We start from the raw sequence: 25,949 nt of genomic DNA, 5'->3' as shown, positions 1-25,949 counted from the left end.
CGCCCATGATGTTACCGAAGTATTTATTACTGTGAGTACAACGGCGTGAAATGTGATGATGAGCGTATAATAACAAGTTAACGGAGTGGATGTGTTAACTTTATGGACACATTTTTGAGAAAAGATCGTTAACAAGATATTGTAAAGGTACCTATTAAATTTTTTCATTACAACTTCGAGCGATGGAGTGCGTTGAAATTGAATTGAGACTCGAAATGGAAATGCCTTGAATTTTATTCTTCCACTTTAATTTAATTTAATTATCATCTGATGAAATTCCGAAAATTAAAAATTTGATACAGCATTTGTGGTGAAGTCAGAAGCTTTTGAGAACACTTGTTAGTCGGCATATTCCGAAAATTATAAGAAGTGCTTAACAATGTCGCCCATCCAGACATTGAACGCGACCAACGCTGCTTAGTCTCCAAACCATTTTGGACCATTTTAAGTTAATTTTCTTTTTCAGTTTGTGGTGGGTTTCTTCAGCTTCCTGGTCCTCCTATGTTGTGAGGGAGCCACGGCAGGTTTCAGGTCGGCAATGGTGCCAATCCACGCCTCTTTTGGACTGACAACTTTCATGTTGGCAATAGCTGCCTGCGTCACTGGATTAACTGAAAAAGTCATGTTCAAACTTGGGTACGTATGTCTGTTAACATAAAATTGCTTTTTTTTTTCCTCTGGATACCCCCACAAGTCTATTTTATTCGAATTCTTACGGAGAAATTCCTAAAGGTCGCCACACACTACAAACCGAAATCGGGCGATGGCTGGAGACCTTGAGAAAAGGGAACTTTTTTATACTGAATTTTATGTGTTTTTCTATGCAATTCTCACTTTCAAGATCTTTCACTTTGTAAGAGGTTATAATTGATGTAAAATTTGTAGTGTTTTTTTAAAAAGAAATAAAATAGACTTGTACTTCCTTAAAGTTTTATGTGTTGCATCTTCCATCAATTTTGCACCTAATTACTTATTTTCTGTCCTTGTTTTGTTTTTGCTTGCATAAAGCATGTTAAAATTGCATTATCGGGTGTGATCTTTGTTATACTAATAGCTGCATTGCGTAATTATCATTATCAAATTGGTATTTGCATCTTAAATATGTACACAATTCACCTTTCGTAGTATCGATGTTTGAGTGTCTAAATTTTATTTACTTGGTGTTTATAACATCTTATTAGTTTGGTTAATTTGTGAACTACCGAAGAAATAAACAATCATCATTATAAATATACGTTGAACCTCAAAAATATAATCGATAATAAATCGAATTAATAATGGTACAATTTTCCTGTCAAAAGTAGGATAGCTCGTCTGATAGGATATTTACAATACAATTATCGGCCAAATTCAAAGAGAAGGAAGTATTTTCCACGTTTCTGCTATCAGTTATAACCACATTCTTCCGTGATTGAAATCATTAGAGAGACTAAGTAGTTATTGCAAATTATGATGATGCTACACTAGACAAATTATTCACTCGACTGTACAGAAGGTTATGAGACTGCTATACATCAAACTCTAAATTTTTTTATTCCAAAAAAATGAAAAATAAAATTCAATATAGCGGCGGTTGGCATATTTTTAGTAATCATAAGTACATAGAGGTATTATTGCTTGTATTTTGAGATCTTCTACATAACAACAGCATAAAACCCACTGCAAAATTCATAACTCATCTGTAAACTTAACTGCCACATCACAAATTTCTTATAACGAATAACAAATTGTGCCAACCAACGCCATAGAAATTGTCACGTGGTCTGGACTGCCCAATTGGGGGCAGCTGATATAAACTCAATGACATTCGCTCCTTTAGGTTATGTAATTTATCGTTCTCAAGATCGAGGTCAACGTTTGGATATTTGTTTTATGGAAATTCATTTGAAATAAGAACATTCTTTAATAATTCCACTTTATTGAAATATTCTTTCAGTTATTTCATCTTTTATAGGTCATATTAAAAAATTTTCATTCGATCAGTCTCATCACAGTTCGTACAAAGTTATATACAGGATGTTACTAAATTAGTACACAAACTTCAAGGTTTCGATAAGTACAGATTTAGCTACGTGAATTGAAAGATCCACGGTCTAAGATTTTTTGATATATTGAATGAGATAGAAGGAAATAATGTATTAAATGTATTAAAAAAAAATTAAAAAATTAGGTACTTATTTTCATCCCTTGAAGTTTGTGTAGTTATTTTTCAACATTCAAACACTTGAAATGATCTGAAATGGAAACAATTAACACTTTAACTTTCTGAACACACAGAAATAGGTATTCTCAATTCGAGGAAGAAGGATACGTTGTTAACACAATAGGAGCCACCTTGATTGTCCTAGGGATATTGTTCGGCTACATCCTGAGCAGGAATTCGTTCAAACACAACCCAAACGATCAGATTAGATCAGCTGACCTCTGAATCCCAACAGAACTAAGATGAGAACAAGCTAGATTCCGTTAAAAAGATATCTAAGAAAATTCCACACATCTATATTTTCATAGATGCTATTTTCCAAAAAGACTGTTCAGCATTCACCCACTTCTGGGTGGTTTGATTCGGACTTAAGGCTTATTTTCGAAAAAAAATTAGATATCAGACTTCAATCGATTGATATTTCTTCGATTGGTTTCATTTAAGTATTTGATCTGTTAAGATTATTACTTTTATAGTTACTAATATTATGTTATTTGTATTGTACATATATATAACGTTTATATTTATCGTTTAATAATTGATATATTTAGTAATAAATTTTTTATAAGGTTTCATGTGTTTTTTTTTCCTTTTTTTCATTTGCATGTTGATTGTGCTTTAGTTGGTTTCAGAGCTTATGTGTGTTGCTTATGTTATGATTATGTTTTTTAGAATCAATGACAAGTGCAAATTCTACAGAATTTTGGGAGTAGTAAACTATTTCAAACAACATTTTAAAGTAATTGATAAATTTTAGAGGATTCAATAAACCTACAGTCATGGGCGTAGTTAGATGAAGGGATAAGGCAAGAATTATCTACCTACGCCAATGGCAGAAGAACAGTTGTATCAACAAAACGTTAAAAAAGCATGTTTTCTAAATCAAAAACAGCAATTCCTATTACTTTTATGTTGGACACATATGCACTCATACAGAATGATTTTAATTTATATTTTTTATGATACCAGTCTGCCCAGAAGCAGCACTTATAGAGGTTGTTGCTTTTTCAACTGTAGAATTCGAGCTAAAACTAAACAAAAATGCCTATTACGTGCATTAGTTGGCTGATGCCGGATTTTACCATGTTCACTATTCACTGCCTATATTCGCCTTAAACAGGTTATGTAAGGTTAGATAAGGTTAACAAATTGCATTTTTTTTCAGTGACGATTATTCGCAGTGGAAAGAAGAAGGTATAGTTGTTAACGTGTTAGGGGCCATCCTCATAGCTCTTGGAATCCTGGTGTCTTTTGCAGTACGCAGCCCTACATTGAAAGGCGACACTAGACTATCGGTGACAGAGAGATTGTAGGAATTGGCGCTTTCAAGCGCAAATAACAAAGTGTCGGATGTAAATTCAACTCAAGAGCACGAAAGATATTAGTCTGAAGGGGGAAACCTCCAATCACGCCAAATTATCGAATAGGTAATAAAATAAGGGACACTTTTATATCTCTTTACTCGATCTTTTTGAAGATATTTTAACGACCCTGTACAAAAGACACCAAAAAGTGTAAATTGGAACTCATAAGCCGAAGAACAATTTATATTATACGATTTTTCATATCTTAATATATCTATCGATAACTTTTGAAACATCTCAGTGCCCAGCAATAGTTTTCATCACTTTAAAAGAAAAGGAATTTCACTATTAGATGCCATCAAATAATAGCAATATACCAATGTATTCATGCTTGAAAGCCCTCTAGAGTGCAGTAGCTGAAGCTCATGTTATAGCGGCAAAATTATGTATATTTATCTCTTCATTCAAAAATTTTAAAGCTTAACTTTTAACAAGATCCATAAAAAAAGAAGATGACATATGTTTTACAAAATTGTAGAGTAAGAACCCTTAGTACTACCACCTACCGCCGCCTTTGTTGACCTTGTACTATACCCAAACAGGTGTACCAATCCTACCAATTCACATTCCCTTTCCATAATTTTCCGTATAGAATCAACCTTCGAAAAAAAAAGCAATATTATATACAGTTGTAAAAATATTTTAATCGCTGAAAAAAAATCTCTATTAGGAATCTTGTTTTAAATGTAAAAACAGTAGACAATTCGATTTCCATAAAAAGGAAGAGCCTGCTCAAACTATTTGTAGTATATTTATTACCGATAAAAGACTAAGTAATAAGATAAATCAATTGTTGAATTAGAAATACAGTATTGTGAAATATAAAAAACTTTTGTCTATGTGTTCTGAACATTCCAAATTTGAAATAAATAGATTATGATGAATTGAGTGTAAAGATGAAAAGTAGAATGTTAATTATTTAAATTATATTGAACCAATTCTTGTCGACTTATATGTAATAAATGTAAATTCATAAACTATATATATTATTTGTGTTAAATTAATTCTGTTGAAGGACCAATAACAATATTTTATGTTATAAAATGAGATTATCAAAACTGTTGTGTGTAAACATTTTATTTCAATGAATATGAAGTGTTATAGATGTTAGACTATAAAATAGACTTTAATGATCGATAGGCAATGAGCAAGATGATATATGTTGTATGTTAGCCTATTTGTAAATTTTAATAAATGTAACTGAAAATATTTATCAATTTTAAGCCCCATAAATTATCTTCTTATTTAAGATATAATAGAATGAGCTCTCATACTATCCAAGAAAAGATTTGGAAGAGTTCTTAACACCAAATTCATAATGCTTTTACCTACTTCAAGAGAAAATGTTTCATCAAATTAATATGCGAAGTCTGTATTCATAAATAGATGTTTTCCTGGGTTTAATATTTCTTTATGACCTCAAAAAGTATAGATGAATATAGAAAATGGATTCTTTGTGAGAATTCTCAACAAAATTGGAAAAAAAAATTTATAGAACATTTAATTTATTATAATCAATAGTAATATACATCATTTAGTAAAATATATAATAAAATAGATATGAACATTACTGCATAATGATTCTTTCTCTTTACGAAACCTTACTAAAGCCTGAATTACGTCGATTCTAGATTTGAATCTTGATAAGGATTCCTATTTGTCTCAACAAATCTGGTCTGACTTTCCGGATATACCTTTAAAAGCTCACCAGTAATTCTAGTAAATATTGGAACAAACTTATCTGTCTCTAAGTTTTGCCATTTTTCTTTAAGAACACCTTCTATATATCTTAAGTGGTTTCTATCGGGATCATCTAACTTGGTCACTTTCATAGTGAAGAAGAAAGCAGATTTCTTCACTAAAGGAGTTACCTCATCACAGAAATTATGAAAAGCTAGTGCAAATTTTTCTGGTATTTCATCCAAATTCCCAACAATCATCAGTCCATTGTTCTCTAACTTGCCTTTAAAACTAGAAATTACCTCTCCATAATCGTTTATATTTGAAAAGTTTGAAGTTATCTCTTTTTTGAAATCGATAGCTGAAGACTCACAGTTCACCAATTTACAAACTGCATATTTTGAAATCTCAGAAAGTAGTTTTTTCATTGTTTCTTCAGCTTCGCTTTCAAATAAAAATATGTAAGATGTAGGCGTTTCATTAACAATTGTTTGATTTATTCCAGAATGAATAGATTTCCACAATTTGTCTTCTTGACTAGGAAAATTCTTTTTAATAGTTTTTAAACTAATCTCTTGTTTTTTTATTGTTTCTTGGTTTTCTATTGGTTTTCTATTTGATTGGTTGTAAACATAATCATATATAATTAGACTAATAATTATAATGAGAATCATTATGAGAACACCTGGGAATTTGGATGACTCATTTAATGTTGAGTTTGGTGTTCCCTCAGAATCAGAATCTTCATCTTCAGATCTTGAGATTTCATGTTGATCGATACGATTTGTTCTATATGTTGCTCTGCATGATACCTGAAAAATTACTTTAACAGATTCAAATAAACGAGGACTATTGTTCAGTGATCCACTTTTAATTTAATGTTAAAGCAACCTGAGTCGGAATTTTTATTTGTTTTTAACGCCGTTTCGACAACAATATTGTCATCTTTAGAAATTAAATATTACCAAGGTGATCTCATTTGCATCCGCAAACTTACCTTTTCATTACTGTTACTAGTGTTTTGTTCTTTTAATTTGAGATTTCCCACATTATTTCTGTTTTTCTCTTCAACATAATCACTTGAGTCAGGTTCGGGGCAGGATTTTGAATTATTCCGTTGAATAGCATTTCTTCTCGGTGATGTTGACTGAAAGTAATGTATTATTAATAATATAAAATGCTGTCAGGATTATGGTACCATTTTCAATATCGAACAATGAAGGAATTCTAACAGAAACTTTTCAGAAAAAAGAAAACACAAAATACAAAGCACAACATAAATATACACAGATTATGACGTCTCCGTTTAAAAAGAATTAATATTAGTCTGTCAACTTTTTATTCGTTAGGGATTAATTCATATTTCTATGCTTATATTCAAATGTATCAGTAGATAATCTGAATTTTTTAAGTTTGACATATGAATTTTAACCTCAAATATTTGTAAAAAGCAAAGTTTAAAGTAGTCATAGGTGATAGCGAAATTATTATTACTACATTATTACCTATATAGGTTCTTTATTTTTATTGTAATGTCGCATTTCAGTGGAGTCTTACAGTTAACAGACCTGGATGATTTCATCACACCATCCCAAGTAATTAAATAAATTTATTCTTACTTCTAAAGTAATGAGGTATTGTTTTACATGGAAGTAATTCTGATAAAAAGAGTAATGATCCCTTTTTCAACAATTATAAGGCCTTCTCAATCTGATATCCCCATACAATACCAAGTGGAACTGAGTTGAAATAGTTTCTACTCAAAAAGTTAATTCTAAATTTAACTTACAGGAATGTATCAAGCCAGTAAAAATTGATAGAAAGTTGAACACAGATACAAAAATCAAAATAGAAGAAGGTCAATATTACCAAGAAACAGTAGGTACTATAGAAAATATTGATATGTTTTTAATCAAGTTTTTTTTCAGGATGGTGTTTTACAGAAACTGCAAAAAGTTGAAATAACATTAGCTGATTGCTTAGCCTGTTCAGGTTGCATAACATCTGCTGAAAGTGTCCTCATAACACAACAAAGTCATGAAGAGCTATCTAAAGTTTTTGAAAAAAACAAGCAATTGAAAATAGTAAGCGATTTCATTACATTTTCTTTATTTGACTGAAGAAGTTTTGAGTGCCAACTGAATTTCATTTTTACTTGAAAACTCAGGTAATGGAAAATGTTTTCTTTTAAGGATAACAAACATGAGGATTCTAAATTTATACTTGTTTCTATTTCAATCCAACCAATACTTTCCTTGGCTGTGAGGTATGGCATTTCACCTAATGATTGCGCTTCAAAATTGTCCACTTATTTCAAAAATATGGGTGCTGATATGGTTGTGGACATGTCAATAGCTGAAGACTTTGCACTTTTGGAGAGTCAGCATGAATTCGTTGAAAGATATCGGGCTTCAGTTAATGATGGGAAAACAAATGTCCTTCCTATGTTAGCTTCTAGTTGTCCAGGCAAGATTGCTTTTATGGAAGTACAGTCGAGTTTGCTTATAACGAGATCGATGGGGAAAAATTTACAATTTAGCTAGAACCAAGCTCTCGTTTATAGGTGCTTTCAACTGTACCACATTTAGGACCTAATTGGAAAATTCTCTTATAAACTATATGTTTTCAGGATGGGTTTGTTATGCTGAAAAAACACATGGTTCTTACATTTTACCATATATTGCAACAACCAAGTCCCCTCAGCAAATAATGGGATCCTTTGTCAAAAACTGGCTGACTAAGAAGTTGGATGATCGTTCAATCTACCACGTAACTGTGATGCCTTGTTTCGATAAAAAGCTTGAGGCCTCACGAGAAGAATTCTCAAATAAAACCACGGAAGCCAAAGATGTTGATTGTGTGATAACAGCAAGTAAATAAATAAAATAAAAATTATGAGAGCATTCACTTGAAGTCAGGAGCTTTTGCGTCCTTGTTCAAATTTGTATTCATGTAATTCTACAAAAAAAATGTTTTCTATTCTCCCACAATCTTGACCAAATTTTACATAAGTTACATTGCTTCACTTCTTCGTAACTGATTTCTAAATTCCTCTCAGACCAACAGAAAATAAAGGAGGGGACCAAGTGCATTTTCCTGAGGAACTCCAATAATTACAATAATTAATTTTCTAATTAATTTTTTTAACAATATATCTACGGTATCTAACGTTCTACTCAAGTCATCAAAAATTGCTATTATGTGCTCACCGCCATCTAGTTTTTGTGTCACATATTTTATCAGATCTGTAGCCCCCCTTCAATTTCAGTTGAACTGGAACAAATGTTGGAAAGGGATAACATTTCCCTGGATTCCTTGGAAAAATCAACATTATCTGAGCCCTGGATGCCTACAGAATCTTCTGAACGTCTGCCACATTTGACTAAGCACATTGGATCGGGTTCTGGAGGATATTCTGACCACATTTTCAAGTTTGCGGCTAAAGAACTGTTTGGGATAGAATGCGATAAAATAGAATACAAGGAATTAAGGTGAGGTATTATTCATTCATTATATATATATTTTTTTTAAAAAGTTAGAGTGAAAAACTTAATTTTCTCTAATTCTGTGGCAAATACATTCTACCATACCTCGATGAACAAAGTCACACAGTTTTTATGGTTATATTTCATTATTATATGTTGGTACTCGGAACTGTCCTTATCTGTCAAATTTGTGATACAGAAAACAGTATTGCCAACCAACATTTTTCAATGCAAAAATCGCCAAACGATATTTATGGAAATATTTAATTTATTTCAAGAAAAATTCAATGGGAGGAGAAAATAATATATAAAACTCTCCACTTCGTGGCTCGTTTTTGAATTTTGAACTCATGAATGAATATCCATGTTCTGTACTTGTATTATAAATAATTATTGAAAAATTCCTTATGTTTATGTTGATATTGAATCTTAATTTCAGAAACCCTGATTTTAAGGAAGTTACACTGGAACAAGACGGAAAAATCCTTCTCAAATTTGCAATAGCTAATGGTTTCAGAAACATTCAGAACTTAGTACAAAAGCTGAAGAGAGGAAAATCTCCTTATCATTATGTCGAAGTTATGGCTTGTCCTTCTGGTAAAATTTATATTCTCAATTTCCACTCAAATCTAGTTTTTTTTATGCATTTTAGGCTGTTTGAACGGTGGAGCACAAATCAGATCACAAAATGAATTAACGCCAAAAGAACTCACTAAAAAATTGGAGGACTTGTATTTTTCACTTCCTTGTAAGGACCCATCCGAAACAAAAAGTTTGAATTATTTGTATGACAATTGGCTTCAAGGCAAAGATAGTGAGAAATCTATTAGTATGTTGCACACCAAATATCGTGCCGTGGAAAAGTCTACAAATGCTCTTACAATAAAATGGTGACGAAAAAATTGTGATATATATGTTAAATAAATTTTAATTTTATTTGAATGTGCTTTATCTTCATTTTTGTTTAACCTTTCCAATATTTTTCGGTAGACAGAAATTCAGTAGTTCTGTACAATTTTTTTATGTTGGTACCAATTTGTTTGATCAATAATTGTGAAATATCTATCAATTATAGTGTCAAAGTATTGATTAAACTTCAGTGTGAAATATGGCTGAAGGTGATAAAGCTGGTGCTGCAGATGACAAAAAAATAGTTCATACCTACCCATTAGTTAGGGTGAGTTTCAAAAAAAGCAAGAAGAGCTCAGGTTTGTGTAAAGTTATCAAAATCGCCCCTATCCATAATTTAAAATCAAACTATTTATATTCACACAATGTCCTCAATATTTCAAGGAAACAATCTAGGGACTTTTCGAAATTACTTGAAAGTACTGTCCTGATATGAACCCTATGGACTTTTATGTTGTACCATTTTTAAATCAAAACTTAAGCCACAAAATGCTAAAATATGATTCTTGTTGACATTATCTAAAATTTCGGCCCAATTGTTGACATTCTTTTAGATTAGACTTTAAACAACGATATATATTAATTTGCAAAAAAGTGTTATTGAATATGCAAAAAAAACTTTCAAAACTTGAAAAATTCAACCCTGTATCCATGATAAGAAACAAATTTGATTGTGTGAACTTACGATGACGTCAATTTGAAGTAAACACTAGTGTCATTTATATTTTCTCACCTTTGCACTTAGCGTATTTCTGCGAATTTCATAATTTTCTGCGATAAAATATGCTAGTTATATTGAGAGTCAGAATATCGTTTTTCTCTAAAGAAAGGTAGTTGAAAACTTAAGGCACTGAATTCTTACCTCAGACAGATTGCTTTACTAATAATGTATCTTCACAATGAAGTATCATTAAATAATAAGATTATTAATTGCATTAAAATAGGCTTGACCGAAAAAATTGGTTGAATTAAAAATAAAAAAGAAAACGCTTTTGTTAATAGCATCCAATTGTTTATACTTCCAAGTGACGTCACGTTATGTAAAATTGCAATTTGGCGTCCGCTTTTTGACTTCTTTTATTGCATTTTTTGAGAAATTGGTGTAAGTATCATCAACATCGATGAATAATTTGGGAAGATTAAAAAAACTAGTCAAAGGGTCCACTGGATTACCTTTTTGTGTCTTCAAGCGGTTTTTCATTTTCAAAGTTGAATATTTCATAAAGTGATATTCAGATTCCAAAAATAACCAGTTGTGAAATGAAGCTAAACTTTATGGTATTCCATAATTTCAGCATTCTGATATGGCTGAGGAAACTAGACAAGACGCAGTTGAACTTATAGTGACAGCATGCGAGAAATATTCTTCTAATAATGAGGTAAGATCGAAAACACATTGTTGGATATTTTGGCATCCCTATAACATCTTCCCAATTTTTCCAGGGAGCTGCCAAAATGATCAAAGAAGAAATGGATAAAAAATTTGGACCCCCTTACCACGTTGTTGTCGGAGAGGGTTTTGGATTCGAAATAACCTACGAATGCAAGAATCTCCTATACATGTTCTTCGCCGGTAATCTAGGAATATTAGTATGGAAATGTTGACAAAACAACAAAAAAATACCACTCAATATGGATACACGTATTTTATTTTCAAATATATATTTCAGAAAATTATATTCAATTCTTAATCGGCTATATTTTGATAAAAGTAACAAAAATAATTCATAACAATATAGTTTCAACTTTGTCTTTAGTAATCAGCTTGTGTTAAAAGATTCTACAACATCCTGTTTTGAAGATATGAGAAATCTTCATATTTCCTCGAAACACTGATAATCTCATCGATATGAGTGATAAATTGAATTTGCAAACTTAGCGAGTTGAGAAAATATGCGCAATCTTCAGATTTTTCAGTCTACTTCGAGCTTAGATAGTTAGTGATGATTGTCATTTAGATACTTAGGTTATGTTATGTGTTAACTCTTAGAACATAGAATAATTCTATAGTCTATGTGTTAACCTCTAAATTATGAAAAGTTCATTCTGAAGTCTGCCTCCATTAATTTTCGTTGCAATTTTCAGGATTTCCTTCCACATATTTTCTTGGATCAGAACATTCCTATTAAAATACTTGATCAGATCAAAATTCATGAATTGTATAACGATTGTGATAAAAATACTCGAATGTACATGTTCTTATGAACAGAACGTCCAAGTCAATTGCACTTAGTATAAAATCATAATATTACGTAATAATGAACATAAAATAATCGAATTTGGTATTTTGGTGGTTACAAAGAGCTCTTCGCCAATATTTCCCTTGTGTTACGAACAAGAACATATGCATATTCGCGAATTTGGGATAAATGATGTTCCGACAGTTTCACATCGCCCTCTCTGAAAGCATCTACATATTCTTTACACTCGGGCTGCAAGCGAGGCAGCACATCTAACATAACTCTGGTTATGTCGGCAAACATTTCCTAAAAGCGAAATTGGTTTAATGGGATACGATAAAAAAAAAATTCCTTACCCTAGGCAGATTAGCGATTAGTTTGGCAGTGGCTATTTTAACCTTCTCAGCTTTTGGAATGCATTCGTCAATGCTGGAATTGTTCAAGCATTGCCACAACTGTTGAACACTTTTTGTGATGTTTGACGTTAGCAATTCGATTGGTTGTCTGGAATGTCTTTCAGAATAATAATTCTGTACTCCTGCTCTTGGTTGATCGAATTCTTTCAGCTGAAAAAGACACTTTTAATAATAGTTCTCCGTAACATGAGAAAGTTTTATTCACCTGATGCTTGAAAGCTTGACGATTTGCTTTTGCACCTTTCGTTACATCTCTAGTCTCGTACATACTGGAAGGTCTTTGGCTCTTTCTTTCGAAGACGTAGTTATCGTCTACAGATTTTCCATTTAGGGGAGGGACGTCGTTGATTTCTTCCTGGTTCTAAATGAAAGAAATAAATAAAAATAAGATGAATCTATGAGTCAGAGCTAAAATTGTGAATATCTCATGTGAATTTCACCATTTTTGTAGCGAATTTTACAATTTCAATGCATTGCTGAAGCGTGTATTATTCCATTTTCAGTGATGGCACAGTTATTATTTGCCAAATGTCAATATTATTTGTCAAATGTCAATCTTGTATGTCAAATGTCAATATTATTTGTCAATTGTCAAAAAATGACAGCTTCAAAAGTGACAGCTGCCCAGATTAAGATCTATTCAAAATTAAACCTCTTATTGGAAAACTCTGTACAATATAGTGTAAAGCAGTCACTTTAAATAGTTTAAAACAATTTAACTGGTAGGTTAACTCACCATCAAAATTGTATCTAACGAATTAAAAGCAGTTTCTCCGTTCAATCTCGAATTCTCAGGGATTTTAGAAAGTTTATACCTCAAATCCGTATTTTCTGTTGTCAAATTTTCCACACATGCTTTTAATTTGTTCACCTCAGCTTTAAGATCTGATATTTTGTCATCAGATAATTTCAATTGTTTAGTGAGCTCCAAAATCTCAGTGCTCTTGGCATTATCTTGATCCTCCGTCGATGTGCTGAAAACTTTAACCTAAAAACGAGATTAATCAATGATAGTGAATTAAACCGGCTCAAAAATTTTTACTAACAGCTTTTGGCGAAGGGATAGTATCGTATTCTTCATCGGATGCCACGGTGTCGTATACCGGGTCCTCTTCAAAACACGAATGAGCTGAAAATAGCAACTGAAGAAAAGTAGATTTTAAGAGATTATGTCGTACTCACTTTTATCTGATATACTTTGTCGTCTTTGGCTATCAACTAGTATATCGTAAACTAAGTTCTTCAACTCTGGTGTTGAGAAACGCGCCAACTTTTGCCTACCCTGATTCCTTGTAGTTGATAATGTTGGATCTACTGGTAAAAATGGGACAGTGTTGAGTTCTATGGCATCGACGCAACTCAGCCAAACTGAAAATTAAAGATTGTTGTCTATACTAGAAACCAAACTATACTTTTTATCTACATTTCTATTTTACTTTCCACAGAAAAACTATAATAAGTACCAAAACTGACAGAGGGAGAAAAATAAATATGAATTTTACATATAAAAAAAAACTCCAGTTACTCCAGATTTCTCACAGAATTAGAGAAAAAAGATAAATACATTCTTGCATTTTCATTCTATTTCACAAGAAAAACCAGGTACTTACCCTAATCCACAACAAGAGTCAAGAATTGAAAGAGAAAGGTTTTAGTGTTATAAAAATCAATAAAAACACGAAAAATTACTCACTTGCTTCTGTTTGACGTCTATCAACTTCATCAAAGACATCAATAACTAATTCTTCAAAAAGGTGATTCGGTAGCTGCAAAAAAATCAATTGAAATGGATTCAAGAAAGTTTTTACATGATTTTTTTTTCATTCAACTAATTTTGATGCAAACATAAGTTATAAAATATTCACCTTTTGTAATTTTTCCAAAGAAGCAGAATTGGAATAAAATCCATTTTGTGGTATCAAAATATGAACACCCCCTTGATGGTCCGGTTTTCTAACAGTAAGATAGAAGCTAAAACTATCTGTTACCTCAAATTGACTTTCAAGCAGTCTGTTGTAAACCTCCTTATTTGCGTTGCTTCTAAAAAAAAAATTAATTGGAATAACGATGAAATAGGTACCTCAAAAACATACTTTGCATAATCTATAGGCGTCTTTCCATGTGCATCGAGACAAGTTGGATCTGCTCCATACACCAGTAAGAGTTCAATTTGCAAATACTGTTCACCTTTAACAGCAACATGCAGAGCGGTTGTTCCTTTTTCCTAAAATTAAATATTTAAATTATATCTAATCTTGAGAATATCTTAATCTTCCAGTACTCACATCATGAAAATAATTTGGATCAGCACCAGTAGCCAATAGTTTGAAGGAAGTCTCTAGATTGGGAGTTCTGACACTGGCATGTAACTGTTTTCCAAGTTCATTTTCCACGCAAATAGGGCCATCATCGAATGTCTGTCTTAGAGCGAATGAACACATCTGATGTTTGGACTTAATGAATTCAGACTTCACCCTTGAAATAAGGATTCATAGTGAATAAATATAAATTAATAAAATAGACTCAACAGGTATTCTCAAGAATGACCTTGAGGTTGACATTAGGAAGATAAATAAAAAGGAGAAAAAGCGAACCTAATTTAGTATTTTCCGGGTATGACTGTTTTTAGTATTTTCAACTTTTCTAATTGACTAAAAACTTACTCTAAACTATCTCTAGGATTCGGTTTTTTCTTCATCATTTTGGAACCATTTTCTAAAAGAATGTGTTCCCAAATACTGTTCACCCCATTGTTGACCAGTGTCATTAGCATCTAACAAATTTCATAATTAATACAAACTTTTAATAGCACTTATTTCTCTTACGTTCATTTGTTTGCCTGGCCATTGGCTCTTTTGCAATGACTTCACTTGAGAAATGTGTCTTCCAAGACTTCTGTGCACACTACAGCACTGTGTACATAGCAAAATGCCTTTATTTAAAGAAGCCCATGTCGCTTCTGAAAACAATATCCTGAATAGTAAGTAATTCAAAAATGTTTCATCGCCTACCTGATGATCCACAATCCCCACAAACTTCAACATTCTGCGTGTAATTTTTACGGGACATATCCGCTCGATTACAATTCAAAATAATAGGTAATGAGAAAATGTAGTCAATTAATTAATAATTATCAATTCCTTCTCATCTGAGCCCAATCGCCATGTTTTGTTTTGAAAGTGTTCATTCACAAGTCTATGGGAATGTTTGACAAGTGCAGTAGTTCATTTGAACAAAGGGACAGGTACTTAAGCACAGGGGTGCATCCAGCCCAGATAGTTTCCGGAAAATTTGGATCATTTCTAGGGGAAAAATGAACAGAGACGTATTCTCTAAAAGTTTACTTAGAATAAAATATAACTATAAAACAAGAAATAGATTTCAATAATTATGTTCAAGCCACATATGCTACAGATTTTTTTTCAATACGGGAACGGCAAACAGGACAATTCCCTTGGATATCAACAGAACAATCTTCACACAAACATACATGACCACAAGGTAAGAGAATTATCTGGAAATGAAATTGATTAATTGCTTTGGAATTATGAAACTATTTAATTTACCTCAATTGGGTTCGATCGACACACAACACAAATTTGATTATCAGAGTTTGCATCATTGCGTCTCGTCTTTTTTCTCCTTTCCCTTCTGGATTCCTCCAACTGTCTTTTTATTTCAGCTTCTTCCAATAGTTTAGCTCGGTGTCTCAAGTATTTTCGAAGAATTAAACCCCCTACTACAACTCCAATTGTCCCAAAGAGTAAACACAACCATCTGAAAAAATTTTCAATAGTTTTTGGAAGTTTCAAAATGAAATAAAATGTATATACCTGTAATTCCTTTTAGAACCTTCCAATTTTTTTACTAAAGAAGTAACCTGCATATTGGTGAGATAAAATGGGGCACCACTTGTAGGAGGTTGTAGTTGTAAAATATTATTGTCTTTTGAATACACTAATTCACCAATTCCAGTGATCATTGTCCCTCTCCTTAGCATTTTTTCTGTTGTTTGAATACCTCTTTGTCGAATTCCAGCAAAGAATCCCCAGATATGGTCCATTACACTTGGGACACTTGGATGAAAAACATCAGATATCACATCCATATCTAATTAAAATAAGTGAATAAATAAATACTCTGGAAAAAGACAGATCAATCATCTTAGGGCATTTTACCTAAAATATCAGCACCTAAGGGATCCATAACTTCAACTTCTATACCCTTATTCTCTAGTGAGAAAGGCATAATATTATGTACCTCCTGTATGATACGCTCGGAATCATTCCAAAAGCCAGTTGTAGTCCTTTGAATAACATGTTCTTTGATTCGCAGTAACTGGACAACACCTTCAACATCTGCATTATTACTACTTATGATTGGTTTTCCTAGTGGTTTAACTGTTCCCCGTATAGCTACGTAAGATAATTTTTGATCTGGATGTGTTTGTACAATTTCTTTTATATCTTTGTTGAGGTTCAAGTATGGAGCACCCTAGAATTAGGTCTCATAAATAGAAGCACTTATGTTTAATACTGAAATTCAACAAGTTCAGATGGTGTAATACCTGAATCATTGTCATAGCATTTTTGTTTTTGTAGTAATTTCGGACACATGTTATGAAGATTATTGAATCAATTCCTAAAATTATTGTTTCTACCAAATAGTCCATTTCAATTTGTATTGTCTAAAAAACCATAATTTTTCCTATAAAAAAGTGAAAACTGTAGAGAAATATTGGATGAAATTCGTCAGTAGTTGTTATATAATTACTCTTTTTTTTCTTGATAATAATACCTAAGCTAATCATATGCTGCTTCTATCAATTTTGTAGGCTGAAATATTTCAAATTACTTTTTTATTTTTTCAATATAACTTCATAAAAACCCCATAGTACATTGACAGTAGTTCTGTTGAACTTTCGAAGTAATTCTATTCAGAATTGAAATTATAATCAAAAATTCAATACTCAAGCGTAACTTGAAAGCTTATTTATTGTATATACAGGATTATTATATTCCGAATTTAACACAATTACATATTTGGGTAGAAATTTGATTTCTAATATTTTCTGTGGGGTAGTTCAAAAAATTAAACTCAAAGTGACATTACAGCATATGTTGTAATGTCAATAATGTCATTATAACATAACCTATTTTATAGTATTTATGTTAGAGGAGAGGAAAAACCTTAGAATATAGATACATTATTAATGTTCTAAGGGAAAAACAAATTTTTAATTCAAATAATTTATCTATCTTACGAAATAATGGATTGCAGTAGAGCTTGTGGCAACAAAGCAGTTTTGAAGGTAATATTCAATCTTCTTGTAGGGAATAATACAAACCCAATTTATTTTTAGAGACCAAAAAGTGGGCATAAATTATGCAAGGAGTGTTTTTTCGAAGCCTTTGAAGATGAAATTCATTTCACCATTACCGAAGCTAAGTTATTCAGACCTGGTAGCACCGTAGCTGTAGCTGCTTCTGGTGGAAAAGATTCAACTGTTTTAGCTTATGTTTTGAAGCAATTGAATAAAAAGTACAATTATAATTTGAAATTTGTACTATTGTCTATAGATGAAGGTATTACAGGTTACAGAGACGACAGTCTGGAAACTGTTAAGCAAAACAGGGATGATTATGAAATGCCGTTAAAAGTTCTTTCATATAAGGATTTATACGGATGGACTATGGATGAAATTGTTTCAGAGGTTTGCTTTCATTAACTTTATGAATATTTTATCTGAAATTTCATTTTACACTCTATATAGTAATTATATAATACCGTATTGCAGATTGGAAAAAAAAATAATTGTACATTTTGTGGAGTGTTCAGGAGGCAAGCCCTAGACAGAGGAGCACATTTATTGAAAGTGGATTATCTCGCTACTGGTCACAATGCTGATGACATTGCTGAAACAGTTTTAATGAACATTTTAAGAGGGGACTTGGCTAGATTGAGCAGATGTACATCGATTATTACGGTAATTAAAATGAGACTTTTGAAATGTCTATCACCTAAAATTCCTATTATTTTTATATTTTAGGACAGCGGAGATGGTATACCAAGGGTGAAACCTTTGAAATATGCATATGAAAAAGAAATTGTAATGTATGCATATTTCAAAAAATTAGTATATTTCTCTACAGAATGTACTTTCTCGCCAAATGCTTATAGGGGACATGCAAGAGTGTTACTTAAAGATCTAGAGAAGTTAGACCCTAGTGTTATCATGAATATCATACACTCTGGTAATTCTACATAGTATGTCTTTAAAAATATGTTTCTAATATTGATGTTTTAGGAGAATCTTTGAAAGTAAATAAGACTTCCAAAATGCCAACTCAACAAAACTGCACAAGGTGTGGATATGTGTCTTCTCAAGATATTTGTAAAGCTTGTATATTATTGGAAGGATTGAACACAGGACAACCTACATTAGGCATTGGAAAATCAAGCAAAGTGAAGAAAGCACTTGCTGAAAATGAAAACAAGAATTGTTGTGGTGGAAAAGGAAATTGTAACAATGTTAAAAGTTAACTAAAACAAATAAATTTATATTTTAATGTTGTCTTTTAATTTATAAAATGTTCCACATTTGTCAATGGGAACATTTGCTCCTTTTTTCTTACTCGTTAGATAAAATTCTGCAAGAATAGTCAACAATACTTCATAACAAATATAAAATGAATAAGAAGAGTCTTAAAAAATTATTTTATTCAATAAAATACTTAACACATTATTTACCAATAATAAATATATATAAACTTATAACTAAAAAATATATTCAATCACAAGCCACTATCGCCCATAAGGATGTATTTGAGCAGCACTTTTAATGTTCGTTTTGATAGTTGAAGGTGCTTTATTCATAGGCATCGATTGTGTGTTTGGAGGAATAGGAATTGATCCAGATACATTTGACCTGCCTTGGGATGAAACCATCATGCCGCCAGATGTAGGATTACCTCCGTTGGGATTTGGACCCATCTTCAATCCTTTACCCATACCAACAGCAGCAACAAGAAGATGGGTATCAGTTACACTGGAGTTTTGTTGAGTATTTCCTCTAGATGAAGATTCTACTTCCCATTCTTCTCTAGCCTTATTAACTATATCCCAAACATGTAGTACAACTTTTTGATAAGCAGCGATCTGTTTCTGGGCATTCTCATAAGTTAAATTAGCAGCTTTATGTTCTACTTGCAGCATTTTACTTTCAGCCATGGGTTCCAATTTAGTTCTTAAATAATCAGGTACCAGATCATGAGCGAAGGTAGTAACTCTTCCCTCTGTTAGTTGTACCAATTGCTCATCTCGCTCAGGAGACAACAAAAGAGGAAGAAGTGTTAGATTTCGCAGAAGAGGGCATTTGTCGTGACTCAATACCTTGGTCAACGCTGTAAGTTGCCCCGAAATGAGAGCATAATTGTCCAAGAAGTTAGGCCAATTCAGAGTTTCATATTCGGTTTCAATCTTCATAATCATCGATGCTATGGATGCTTTCAAGTCATTGACACGTTGGACAATATTTTCTAATGCAAATTCTAATTGTTTTTCTTCTCTTTGCTGCATTATGGTATTTAACTTGTACTCAAGTCCAACAATATCACAGATAACAGAGTATAACAATATTTACCAATATTGAATATTCTAACCCAAAACCCAACCAGAGAGCAAAAATTTCAACCACAGAAGAGAAATCAATGATGGTCATAGAAAAGGCTATAATACTAACCATAGAATCGAAAATTATTCTGAACACGGTAAAAAAAAATTGTTTTCTATGATGATGCCAACCACAGAATCGACGAACATAGATAACCAGTACTCCCCCTAACGTTGACGAAACTAACTATCGTATGGGCCATATAATATAATACTTCCTTTAGAGCTTTTTCAATATTGAAACCACCTTTTGGAAAGTAGAGAGAAAAAAACATTTTTCATTAAAACTCAAGAGCCATGTAATATGGGTTCTCTTCAAGAATAATTGGTCGCAGGTGAGGAAAGCCCAAAGTGATAGTTTCAATACTGAATAAACTTTACGTGTGTTTCATACGAGAAGTTTTTTGTTTGAGAACTTTAAACATATTGGGAAAATATGAATCACTATTGTTGTGTACTAAACTGTACCTAAATCTTTGGCTAAATATGGACGACCTTTTCGAAAAAAAGAAACTTCAGCGTTATATTCCAAACAAACTTAGGAAACAGACTTGGTGTACAGAAGAAAAGTGTGAATAAATAACTTGAAAACGATAACGTAAAGTTTTGAAGTCAAATTCTGTACCCACCACAGATTACGGATATCATAGATGGGACACTCCCCTACCTAAAGTAGAATCATTTGAAATTAACTCCCCCTGGTGGATGGGCCAAGAACAAACTCGACAAACGCGGGAAATTTGAAGTGACTGGTTTTCCTATACTTGTTTTGAATTTATTAACGAAATATTAAGCAATCCAAATGGAGTTTGGTGCTATGATGACCAAAAACCATTTGAATTTTTTTATAAATAACTGGTATAATATGTGATGATATTACATTTTGTGCAAATAAAAGTCGATAGTAGAATAAACATATAATTTATTAGCAGTAAACAAAAATAAAAAAATCAACAAAAAATAAACAATATATGTATAAATAAATCAACATTGAAATAATAAAGGAGCATCAACATTAAATAAATAAATTAGTTCAAACAATAAAAGAATAAATTAGTTTCAACAATAATAAAATTACTTTCAACAAAAATGAATAACATGAATAAATTAATTTGAATAAATAAATATATGAATAAATGAATGAATAAATATATAAATAAATAAATAAATATAAAATTGAATAAATAAATCATTTCTTTTTTCTCTTTGTATCAAAGATCCTTTTTGCCCCTATTTTTATAGGATCAATAAATTCTTCACTAGGGGAAGTTAGAAGGAACTTGGAAAATTTTGTGTTGGTACCACTCATAATTTCGTTTACCTGCTTGCACCACCAGTGCAAGGAACACCTTATTATTGTCTCACATACTTTTTCCCCCAACATATGTTCATTACAATTTAAAATTTTGAAGTCCAAATATTTCATTAGAAACGATTTTAAATAGAGGGAAATGTTTTTTTTTTCACAAATTCGCGGAATAATATAGAAAAGGTAATTTAGAGAATGCCGAAATAAAAATGATACACATTGCCCAGGTTTTGTCAACTTTCCGTGTTTATACTGCCTTACCTGAATAAAATCCATGTCCCCCAATTCTTCACTGTTAAAGGTTAAATTTTTTTTACACTTATCACATTGTTTGATCAATTTATCTTTAAATAAAATTTTACAAATGAATCCACACATATAAACTAAAGTACATCTACTAAATTTTGATTTTTGTTCAAGGACTATTAATTTCGGAATAACTATATTTAAATCTTCAAGCACAACATTTTGAGGTAAAGGAAATTTTGATAAAACAAATGATTTTAGATTATCCAAACAATGTGATGTTAAATCCTCTTCACAGTTGGAACCTACAGAATGGGAGGACATGAAGTTATTCAAAGTAAGGCATTTGAAAGAGGACATAAACTGGCCAATATTTGGATTAGTGTTCCTTACACCATGCCCTCGGATATAACTGAAAAAATTTTCAAGGCAATCTTGATTGAAAGCACCAGTCAAGATATACTTGAAATTTTTTTCAGTTAACAACCTCCTCTTAAGGTAAACGAAAGCTTTTAAAGTCCAAATAAAATTTTTTATGGTAGGTACCACCACATTTTTTTGTTTTTTTTCATCATAGAAATACATGTTTTCAAAAATTTTTATTGATTTTTTCCAAAATATTTCATGTTCCGATTTTGTGGTTATTGGTTCCTTCAAAAACTTACCCTGTGTATTTCGAATCTTTGATACATTGAGAGAATCAATCAGTGCATACAGTACCTACAAAAAATCAAATGTTCATCAGAATTCAAAAACCAACAAACTAGAAACATACTACATCCTATAACTATTACTGAAATATATACTATGTAACGCCTAATTCTTAGTATCGTTTAAACCAGAATATACTACAGCTCCATTGGACAGTACACATGGAACAAAAATTTAAGGGGTTTAAATATGAATAAAATTGAGTAATTCGATAAAATTACCTGGAATACTGATTGTAGGTATGGCATTGCAAGTAAGACCACGATGGCTTCCTGGAAGATGATATTTTTTATCAAAATGTGAATGGCACACAAAATAACCTTCATAAATTCGATGCCTACTGAATTGTTGCCAATATCTTGGTTGGATCATTTGGAGCCAGTTATTGAATTAATCCAAATTACTCTGAGGGAAATGATTTCTTGTACTTGTCTCATCGGTACATCCTTGTACACAACATTTCTTTAGTCTAGGCATTCTGATAAAATAATATATGCATTATTTATTTAATTGAAACTTGTTAGATTGAAGCACTTACCTCGAAATTTGGAAGTATATTTTTTTCTTCAAATGAATTTCTACGGCGTACGAGAATTGTACTTAGTTGAACAACTTCAATGACAAACGTCCATTTTCAGCTTCTAGGTTAAAATAATATTGCAAGAGCAAACCAAACGTAAACAAATGACTTGCAGCGGTTCCAAGCGCGTGGGCCAAGAACTAAAACTTAATTTCGGGTGGGGGAAGGCGAGTGTTCTATCTATGTTATCCGTAATCTGTGGTACCCACAAAGAAATTTTGACAAAATGCCCAGCGAGTAGTTCTAATTTTTGCCGATCTGGCGCTATGATCTTAATTTTAGATACCGTGACCAGAACATTTAAATACCTATATATAATACAATTTATGAATAATAATTTAACAATGAATTGATTTTTCTCAGATATTCAATTGATTATAATGGAATTTGCATAATACTTACACTAATTTCATTTTAAATTCCATATGAGGCCATTATTCTTCTATGTGACATTCCGATTAACTGCCATATTTGATAACTAACGTTTTGTTGTCGGCTTATAAGAAATGAAAATATTCAAAATTAATTTATGTATCCGACCTTGATAATTTGAATCAGAAAAATAATATTTCCAGGTGAATACCTTATAATTCTTATCGATCTTTCATCCAAATTCATTGAAATATTGATATGATTTAAGTTTCTTATTTTTACCCAATTCGCGGCTGTTGCTCAATATGATTTCCCGTTTGAAAATTGCACTAATTGAAGATTGAAAGCCTTATGTTTAGGTTCTTACCTCTTTTACATAGTATCTATTCGTTTTCAATTGATATAAATTTATTTTCTTCACATGATTAAAATTTTTCATACATGAAATTCTAATACTATTAATAATAATTGATTATAATCATTGCAACAATGAAATTTCAGCTTTGCAATGAGTCACAAATCGAATCAAAACTTATCTGAGATTAAAGATAAGAAAATTCCAATGAATGGGGATGATGAAAAAGAAAATGATACTGTTACTGAAACCAAGGAGGTGAAACAGGATGTATCTAAAGAACTTACTACAGTAATGATGACACGTTCTTCTAAAAAAACCACCACTCAAAAAATCACTTTGGAAGAAAATGATACCAAAACAAAAAAAGTTGAATCAACTATCGAGCAAATAAATGAAGACAAAAAAGAAGAGGTTGAATTGGTTTTGAATGTCAATGAAAAAAAAGAATCTGAAGAAGAGGGAAAAACTGAAGAAGTAAATGGTTCACGTAATTCTCCAGTTGAAACTGAAACATCTGTTGATAGCTTAGATAATCTTCCAGAAAGTAATGGACACACTGAAAATAATCCTGATTCTGACGATATAGAGCATAACAGTAGTAAAGAGGAGTTTATTTTGGATACTGAGACGTTCATGGAACCCCTAGTATTGCAGCCGGATGAACCATGTCCTGAATTGGAGTTTGAAGAATCCTCTGACAAGGAATCTGAAAAGAGTTCTCCTGTCTTATTGAGATGTATAACAAGACGATCACAAAATCGTAAAATTCCTACTCCTAACACACCAAGGTCAATATATGAACCTGAACCCGAAAAAGATCAAATCGACTCTGAAAAAGGTAGGCTTGATGTATAATTTTTTTTCTACAAACTTAGAAAATGTAACATACTGTTTTTCAAATAAGTTTTATATCCCTCTTGCATTGCTACCATTCAAAAACATTTCTATTCATTAAGAGATGAAAATTTTTTTCAAGGATCAGATACACCTGTACCCAGATCAGAATGTTCGTCAAAGAATATTCACCCCAATGACATGGATAATACAAGTACGAATGTCTCCATGACTGTTCAGGTTGGAGGTAACGATACTCGATTAGATTTTTCGGAGGGAGAAAGTGACCTACTCCAAAGTTTGAGGAGTAAAGATTCAAACTCAGGCTCCCGATATTTGTCATCGAGAAGATCATTAAGATCCCTGAGGAGCGATGTGAACTCAAAGAGTTTGAGAGATTCGTTGCACAGAAGCAAATTATATCAGGCGAGGGAATCTATGGAAAGAGCCCCCAGTGTGAAAAGGAAAGAACGTAGCGAGACTCCGGAAGAAAGGAAAAAAATCAAAACCGACTCGACAGGGTTCTTATCGAAATTCTCCAGCCCGTTGACAAACTTGAAGAATAAATTCACATCATCACCGAGTGGTACAAGCACTCCCAAGCTCACTTCATACAAGGATGAAAAGAATCAAATCGACGGGGATTACTTTGAGCAGAAGGAAATGCCCGAAGAAGGAGTGGCAGATACTCAGAACAAATGGTGTGAAATCATGTAAGAAAATCATTGTTTTTTCCCCAAACCCGTTTTTTTAATCTGATAGGTTGAACCATGTTTTTACTGGCAAGTTGATATGTATTGTAGACCATTATATATTGTTCGTGTTTTCTTCATTTTCACCATTTTCACGAAATTCGTTTTTTATTTTACTTGATTGATTGAACGATTTAATAAAATTGAATTCTGTATTTGAAACTTTTATAATTGAGTTGGTTAATACAGAAAATTAAGTTTCGTGTACAGGAAAAAGTTATTGTGTCTATCAATGTTCTTTGCATTTCCTTGAGTGTTTGGGAATATATTAATCAGACTCTTCCCCACTAAACCTGAAATTCTATAAAATATCTTTTATATTTGATTCTATCTCTTGATAGTCAGTTGGTAGGCTGACCATAAATGTTAAATGTACAAATCGGATTTAATGTTTTTATTTGAATAATACTACAGTATGTAGTTTTCTTTGATCCGTAGAACTAAAAAAAAAATGAATAAAGACTGTTCAGTTGTAGAAGTTTGTGTATTATTGGAATTATTTATGGATAATAGCCAATGAAAAATTCTGTTGATTCTCCATTTCGAATGTTTTATACTGCTTTTTTATATACCTTTACAATGACTTAGTAATTATCATTTTCTTTTACTTAAATCACTAGATCGTATAGTTGTCACGAATTATATCAAAGATTTGTTATCTCTACTATATAATATTTTGTGTTCATTTTTTCATGAATATAAAGAGTTCTATTATTCTTCTTTTCTTTTCCTATCAACTCTTCATCCGATAACCCATAATAAACTTCAGAATATTTATAAGAAAGCCAACATATAAAGTTATTTAATATTTACGTTATAATTTCCACAAAATTTCAGAAAAATGGTTTTTGCTAAAGGGATTAAATAAATTAACATAGA

At 31.7% G+C, this 25,949-nt stretch overlaps 10 protein-coding genes across 18 annotated transcripts in view; 5 read left to right on the top strand and 5 right to left on the bottom strand.

Moving 5' to 3' along the window:
- The window catches only part of LOC123680951 (transmembrane ascorbate-dependent reductase CYB561), an 83,238-nt gene extending 78,274 nt beyond the window's left edge, over positions 1-4,964 (top strand). For 4 of the 7 annotated variants that reach the window (XM_045619079.1, XM_045619082.1, XM_045619084.1 and 1 more), the window contains 2 exons: positions 467-636; positions 2,278-2,775. In XM_045619079.1, the coding sequence (XP_045475035.1) occupies positions 467-636; positions 2,278-2,428 (321 nt within the window). In that variant the 3' untranslated portion in view covers positions 2,429-2,775. Of the gene's footprint in view, positions 1-466; positions 637-2,277; positions 2,776-3,368 lie in introns of those variants that run through there. The other 3 variants (XM_045619080.1, XM_045619081.1, XM_045619083.1) reach the window with 1 other exon arrangement.
- Positions 4,965-5,055: 91 nt separating this feature from the next.
- LOC123680950 lies at positions 5,056-6,600 on the bottom strand. Its single transcript, XM_045619078.1, has 3 exons — positions 6,446-6,600; positions 6,245-6,394; positions 5,056-6,059 (listed from the first exon to the last, which is right to left on the bottom strand). Exons 1-3 carry the CDS (start codon positions 6,446-6,448, stop codon positions 5,184-5,186), a joined length of 1,029 nt encoding a protein of 342 aa, XP_045475034.1. The 5' UTR covers positions 6,449-6,600; the 3' UTR covers positions 5,056-5,183.
- A 59-nt stretch (positions 6,601-6,659) lies between these two features.
- Positions 6,660-9,671, top strand: LOC123680949 (probable cytosolic Fe-S cluster assembly factor AGAP009023). Its single transcript, XM_045619076.1, has 8 exons — positions 6,660-6,842; positions 7,039-7,125; positions 7,176-7,331; positions 7,440-7,713; positions 7,877-8,119; positions 8,516-8,738; positions 9,172-9,329; positions 9,385-9,671. The coding sequence occupies exons 1-8, from the start codon at positions 6,780-6,782 to the stop codon at positions 9,624-9,626; spliced, it is 1,446 nt and encodes a 481-aa protein (XP_045475032.1). The 5' UTR covers positions 6,660-6,779; the 3' UTR covers positions 9,627-9,671.
- A 116-nt stretch (positions 9,672-9,787) lies between these two features.
- LOC123680946 (dynein axonemal light chain 4) lies at positions 9,788-11,318 on the top strand. The gene is made up of 3 exons (XM_045619071.1): positions 9,788-9,909; positions 10,937-11,020; positions 11,085-11,318. The coding sequence occupies exons 1-3, from the start codon at positions 9,841-9,843 to the stop codon at positions 11,244-11,246; spliced, it is 315 nt and encodes a 104-aa protein (XP_045475027.1). The 5' UTR covers positions 9,788-9,840; the 3' UTR covers positions 11,247-11,318.
- Positions 11,273-15,431, bottom strand: LOC123680944 (ARF GTPase-activating protein Git-like). Its single transcript, XM_045619068.1, has 13 exons — positions 15,249-15,431; positions 15,063-15,196; positions 14,901-15,010; positions 14,523-14,712; positions 14,331-14,461; positions 14,103-14,277; positions 13,931-14,003; positions 13,420-13,605; positions 13,284-13,366; positions 12,974-13,225; positions 12,443-12,598; positions 12,178-12,387; positions 11,273-12,127 (listed from the first exon to the last, which is right to left on the bottom strand). Exons 1-13 carry the CDS (start codon positions 15,304-15,306, stop codon positions 11,936-11,938), a joined length of 1,950 nt encoding a protein of 649 aa, XP_045475024.1. The 5' UTR covers positions 15,307-15,431; the 3' UTR covers positions 11,273-11,935.
- A 132-nt stretch (positions 15,432-15,563) lies between these two features.
- LOC123680945 (mitochondrial E3 ubiquitin protein ligase 1) lies at positions 15,564-17,173 on the bottom strand. 2 transcript variants are annotated; one of them, XM_045619069.1, is made up of 6 exons: positions 17,035-17,173; positions 16,805-16,944; positions 16,416-16,731; positions 16,071-16,347; positions 15,804-16,014; positions 15,564-15,751 (listed from the first exon to the last, which is right to left on the bottom strand). In XM_045619069.1, exons 2-6 carry the CDS (start codon positions 16,907-16,909, stop codon positions 15,632-15,634), a joined length of 1,029 nt encoding a protein of 342 aa, XP_045475025.1. In that variant the 5' UTR covers positions 16,910-16,944; positions 17,035-17,173; the 3' UTR covers positions 15,564-15,631. The 2 variants fall into 2 exon arrangements, with proteins under 2 accessions (XP_045475025.1, XP_045475026.1); XM_045619070.1 differs by having other exon boundaries at positions 17,011-17,135.
- A 203-nt stretch (positions 17,174-17,376) lies between these two features.
- Positions 17,377-18,806, top strand: LOC123680403 (cytoplasmic tRNA 2-thiolation protein 1). Its single transcript, XM_045618288.1, has 5 exons — positions 17,377-17,548; positions 17,600-17,950; positions 18,035-18,223; positions 18,287-18,491; positions 18,545-18,806. Exons 1-5 carry the CDS (start codon positions 17,507-17,509, stop codon positions 18,778-18,780), a joined length of 1,023 nt encoding a protein of 340 aa, XP_045474244.1. The 5' UTR covers positions 17,377-17,506; the 3' UTR covers positions 18,781-18,806.
- Positions 18,807-18,940: 134 nt separating this feature from the next.
- Positions 18,941-19,939, bottom strand: LOC123680404 (mediator of RNA polymerase II transcription subunit 8). Its single transcript, XM_045618289.1, has one exon. It carries the CDS (start codon positions 19,813-19,815, stop codon positions 19,042-19,044), a length of 774 nt encoding a protein of 257 aa, XP_045474245.1. The 5' UTR covers positions 19,816-19,939; the 3' UTR covers positions 18,941-19,041.
- Positions 19,940-20,987: 1,048 nt separating this feature from the next.
- Positions 20,988-22,946, bottom strand: LOC123679738. Of its 2 annotated transcripts, XM_045617183.1 has the most exons (4): positions 22,713-22,946; positions 22,516-22,652; positions 22,396-22,446; positions 20,988-22,183 (listed from the first exon to the last, which is right to left on the bottom strand). In XM_045617183.1, exons 3-4 carry the CDS (start codon positions 22,420-22,422, stop codon positions 21,098-21,100), a joined length of 1,113 nt encoding a protein of 370 aa, XP_045473139.1. In that variant the 5' UTR covers positions 22,423-22,446; positions 22,516-22,652; positions 22,713-22,946; the 3' UTR covers positions 20,988-21,097. The 2 variants fall into 2 exon arrangements, with proteins under 2 accessions (XP_045473139.1, XP_045473138.1); XM_045617182.1 differs by having other exon boundaries at positions 22,396-22,652.
- A 241-nt stretch (positions 22,947-23,187) lies between these two features.
- On the top strand, positions 23,188-25,787 carry LOC123679737 (suppressor of Mek1-like). The gene is made up of 3 exons (XM_045617181.1): positions 23,188-23,329; positions 23,628-24,322; positions 24,461-25,787. The coding sequence occupies exons 2-3, from the start codon at positions 23,635-23,637 to the stop codon at positions 25,033-25,035; spliced, it is 1,263 nt and encodes a 420-aa protein (XP_045473137.1). The 5' UTR covers positions 23,188-23,329; positions 23,628-23,634; the 3' UTR covers positions 25,036-25,787.
- Positions 25,788-25,949: the final 162 nt, after the last annotated feature.

The sequence above is a fragment of the Harmonia axyridis genome, chromosome 5 (genome assembly GCF_914767665.1).
Source record: "Harmonia axyridis chromosome 5, icHarAxyr1.1, whole genome shotgun sequence".
Lineage (NCBI taxonomy): Eukaryota > Metazoa > Arthropoda > Insecta > Coleoptera > Coccinellidae > Harmonia > Harmonia axyridis.
This window is presented reverse-complemented; position numbering and strand designations above follow the sequence as displayed.

What these genes read in the sequence shown, in the direction of transcription:
- LOC123680950 (XM_045619078.1), bottom strand. An exon ending in CTAGTAACAGTAATGAAAAG is followed by an intron (nt 6,060 to 6,244) that starts GTAAGTTTGCGG and finishes GTAATTTTTCAG; the next exon opens with GTATCATGCAGAGCAACATA.
- LOC123679738 (XM_045617182.1), bottom strand. Translation starts at nt 22,500, where the DNA reads ATGAAGGTTATTTTGTGTGCCATTCACATTTTGATAAAAAATATCATC. An exon ending in ACCTACAATCAGTATTCCAG is followed by an intron (nt 22,184 to 22,395) that starts GTAATTTTATCG and finishes GATTTTTTGTAG; the next exon opens with GTACTGTATGCACTGATTGA.
- LOC123680945 (XM_045619069.1), bottom strand. Translation starts at nt 16,909, where the DNA reads ATGGACTATTTGGTAGAAACAATAATTTTAGGAATTGATTCAATAATC. An exon ending in ATGCTATGACAATGATTCAG is followed by an intron (nt 16,732 to 16,804) that starts GTATTACACCAT and finishes ACCTAATTCTAG; the next exon opens with GGTGCTCCATACTTGAACCT. An exon ending in GGTTCTAAAAGGAATTACAG is followed by an intron (nt 16,015 to 16,070) that starts GTATATACATTT and finishes AAATTTTTTCAG; the next exon opens with ATGGTTGTGTTTACTCTTTG.
- LOC123680946 (XM_045619071.1), top strand. Translation starts at nt 9,841, where the DNA reads ATGGCTGAAGGTGATAAAGCTGGTGCTGCAGATGACAAAAAAATAGTT. An exon ending in ATACCTACCCATTAGTTAGG is followed by an intron (nt 9,910 to 10,936) that starts GTGAGTTTCAAA and finishes CCATAATTTCAG; the next exon opens with CATTCTGATATGGCTGAGGA. An exon ending in AATATTCTTCTAATAATGAG is followed by an intron (nt 11,021 to 11,084) that starts GTAAGATCGAAA and finishes CAATTTTTCCAG; the next exon opens with GGAGCTGCCAAAATGATCAA.
- LOC123680944 (XM_045619068.1), bottom strand. Translation starts at nt 15,306, where the DNA reads ATGTCCCGTAAAAATTACACGCAGAATGTTGAAGTTTGTGGGGATTGT. An exon ending in TGGGGATTGTGGATCATCAG is followed by an intron (nt 15,197 to 15,248) that starts GTAGGCGATGAA and finishes TATTGTTTTCAG; the next exon opens with AAGCGACATGGGCTTCTTTA. An exon ending in ATCCAAATTATTTTCATGAT is followed by an intron (nt 14,462 to 14,522) that starts GTGAGTACTGGA and finishes ATTTAATTTTAG; the next exon opens with GAAAAAGGAACAACCGCTCT.
- LOC123680404 (XM_045618289.1), bottom strand. Translation starts at nt 19,815, where the DNA reads ATGCAGCAAAGAGAAGAAAAACAATTAGAATTTGCATTAGAAAATATT.
- LOC123680403 (XM_045618288.1), top strand. Translation starts at nt 17,507, where the DNA reads ATGGATTGCAGTAGAGCTTGTGGCAACAAAGCAGTTTTGAAG. An exon ending in TGGATGAAATTGTTTCAGAG is followed by an intron (nt 17,951 to 18,034) that starts GTTTGCTTTCAT and finishes ACCGTATTGCAG; the next exon opens with ATTGGAAAAAAAAATAATTG. An exon ending in GATGTACATCGATTATTACG is followed by an intron (nt 18,224 to 18,286) that starts GTAATTAAAATG and finishes TTTATATTTTAG; the next exon opens with GACAGCGGAGATGGTATACC.
- LOC123679737 (XM_045617181.1), top strand. Translation starts at nt 23,635, where the DNA reads ATGAGTCACAAATCGAATCAAAACTTATCTGAGATTAAAGATAAGAAA. An exon ending in TCAAATCGACTCTGAAAAAG is followed by an intron (nt 24,323 to 24,460) that starts GTAGGCTTGATG and finishes ATTTTTTTCAAG; the next exon opens with GATCAGATACACCTGTACCC.
- LOC123680949 (XM_045619076.1), top strand. Translation starts at nt 6,780, where the DNA reads ATGTCGCATTTCAGTGGAGTCTTACAGTTAACAGACCTGGATGATTTC. An exon ending in ATTTCATCACACCATCCCAA is followed by an intron (nt 6,843 to 7,038) that starts GTAATTAAATAA and finishes TTTAACTTACAG; the next exon opens with GAATGTATCAAGCCAGTAAA. An exon ending in ATAGAATACAAGGAATTAAG is followed by an intron (nt 8,739 to 9,171) that starts GTGAGGTATTAT and finishes TCTTAATTTCAG; the next exon opens with AAACCCTGATTTTAAGGAAG.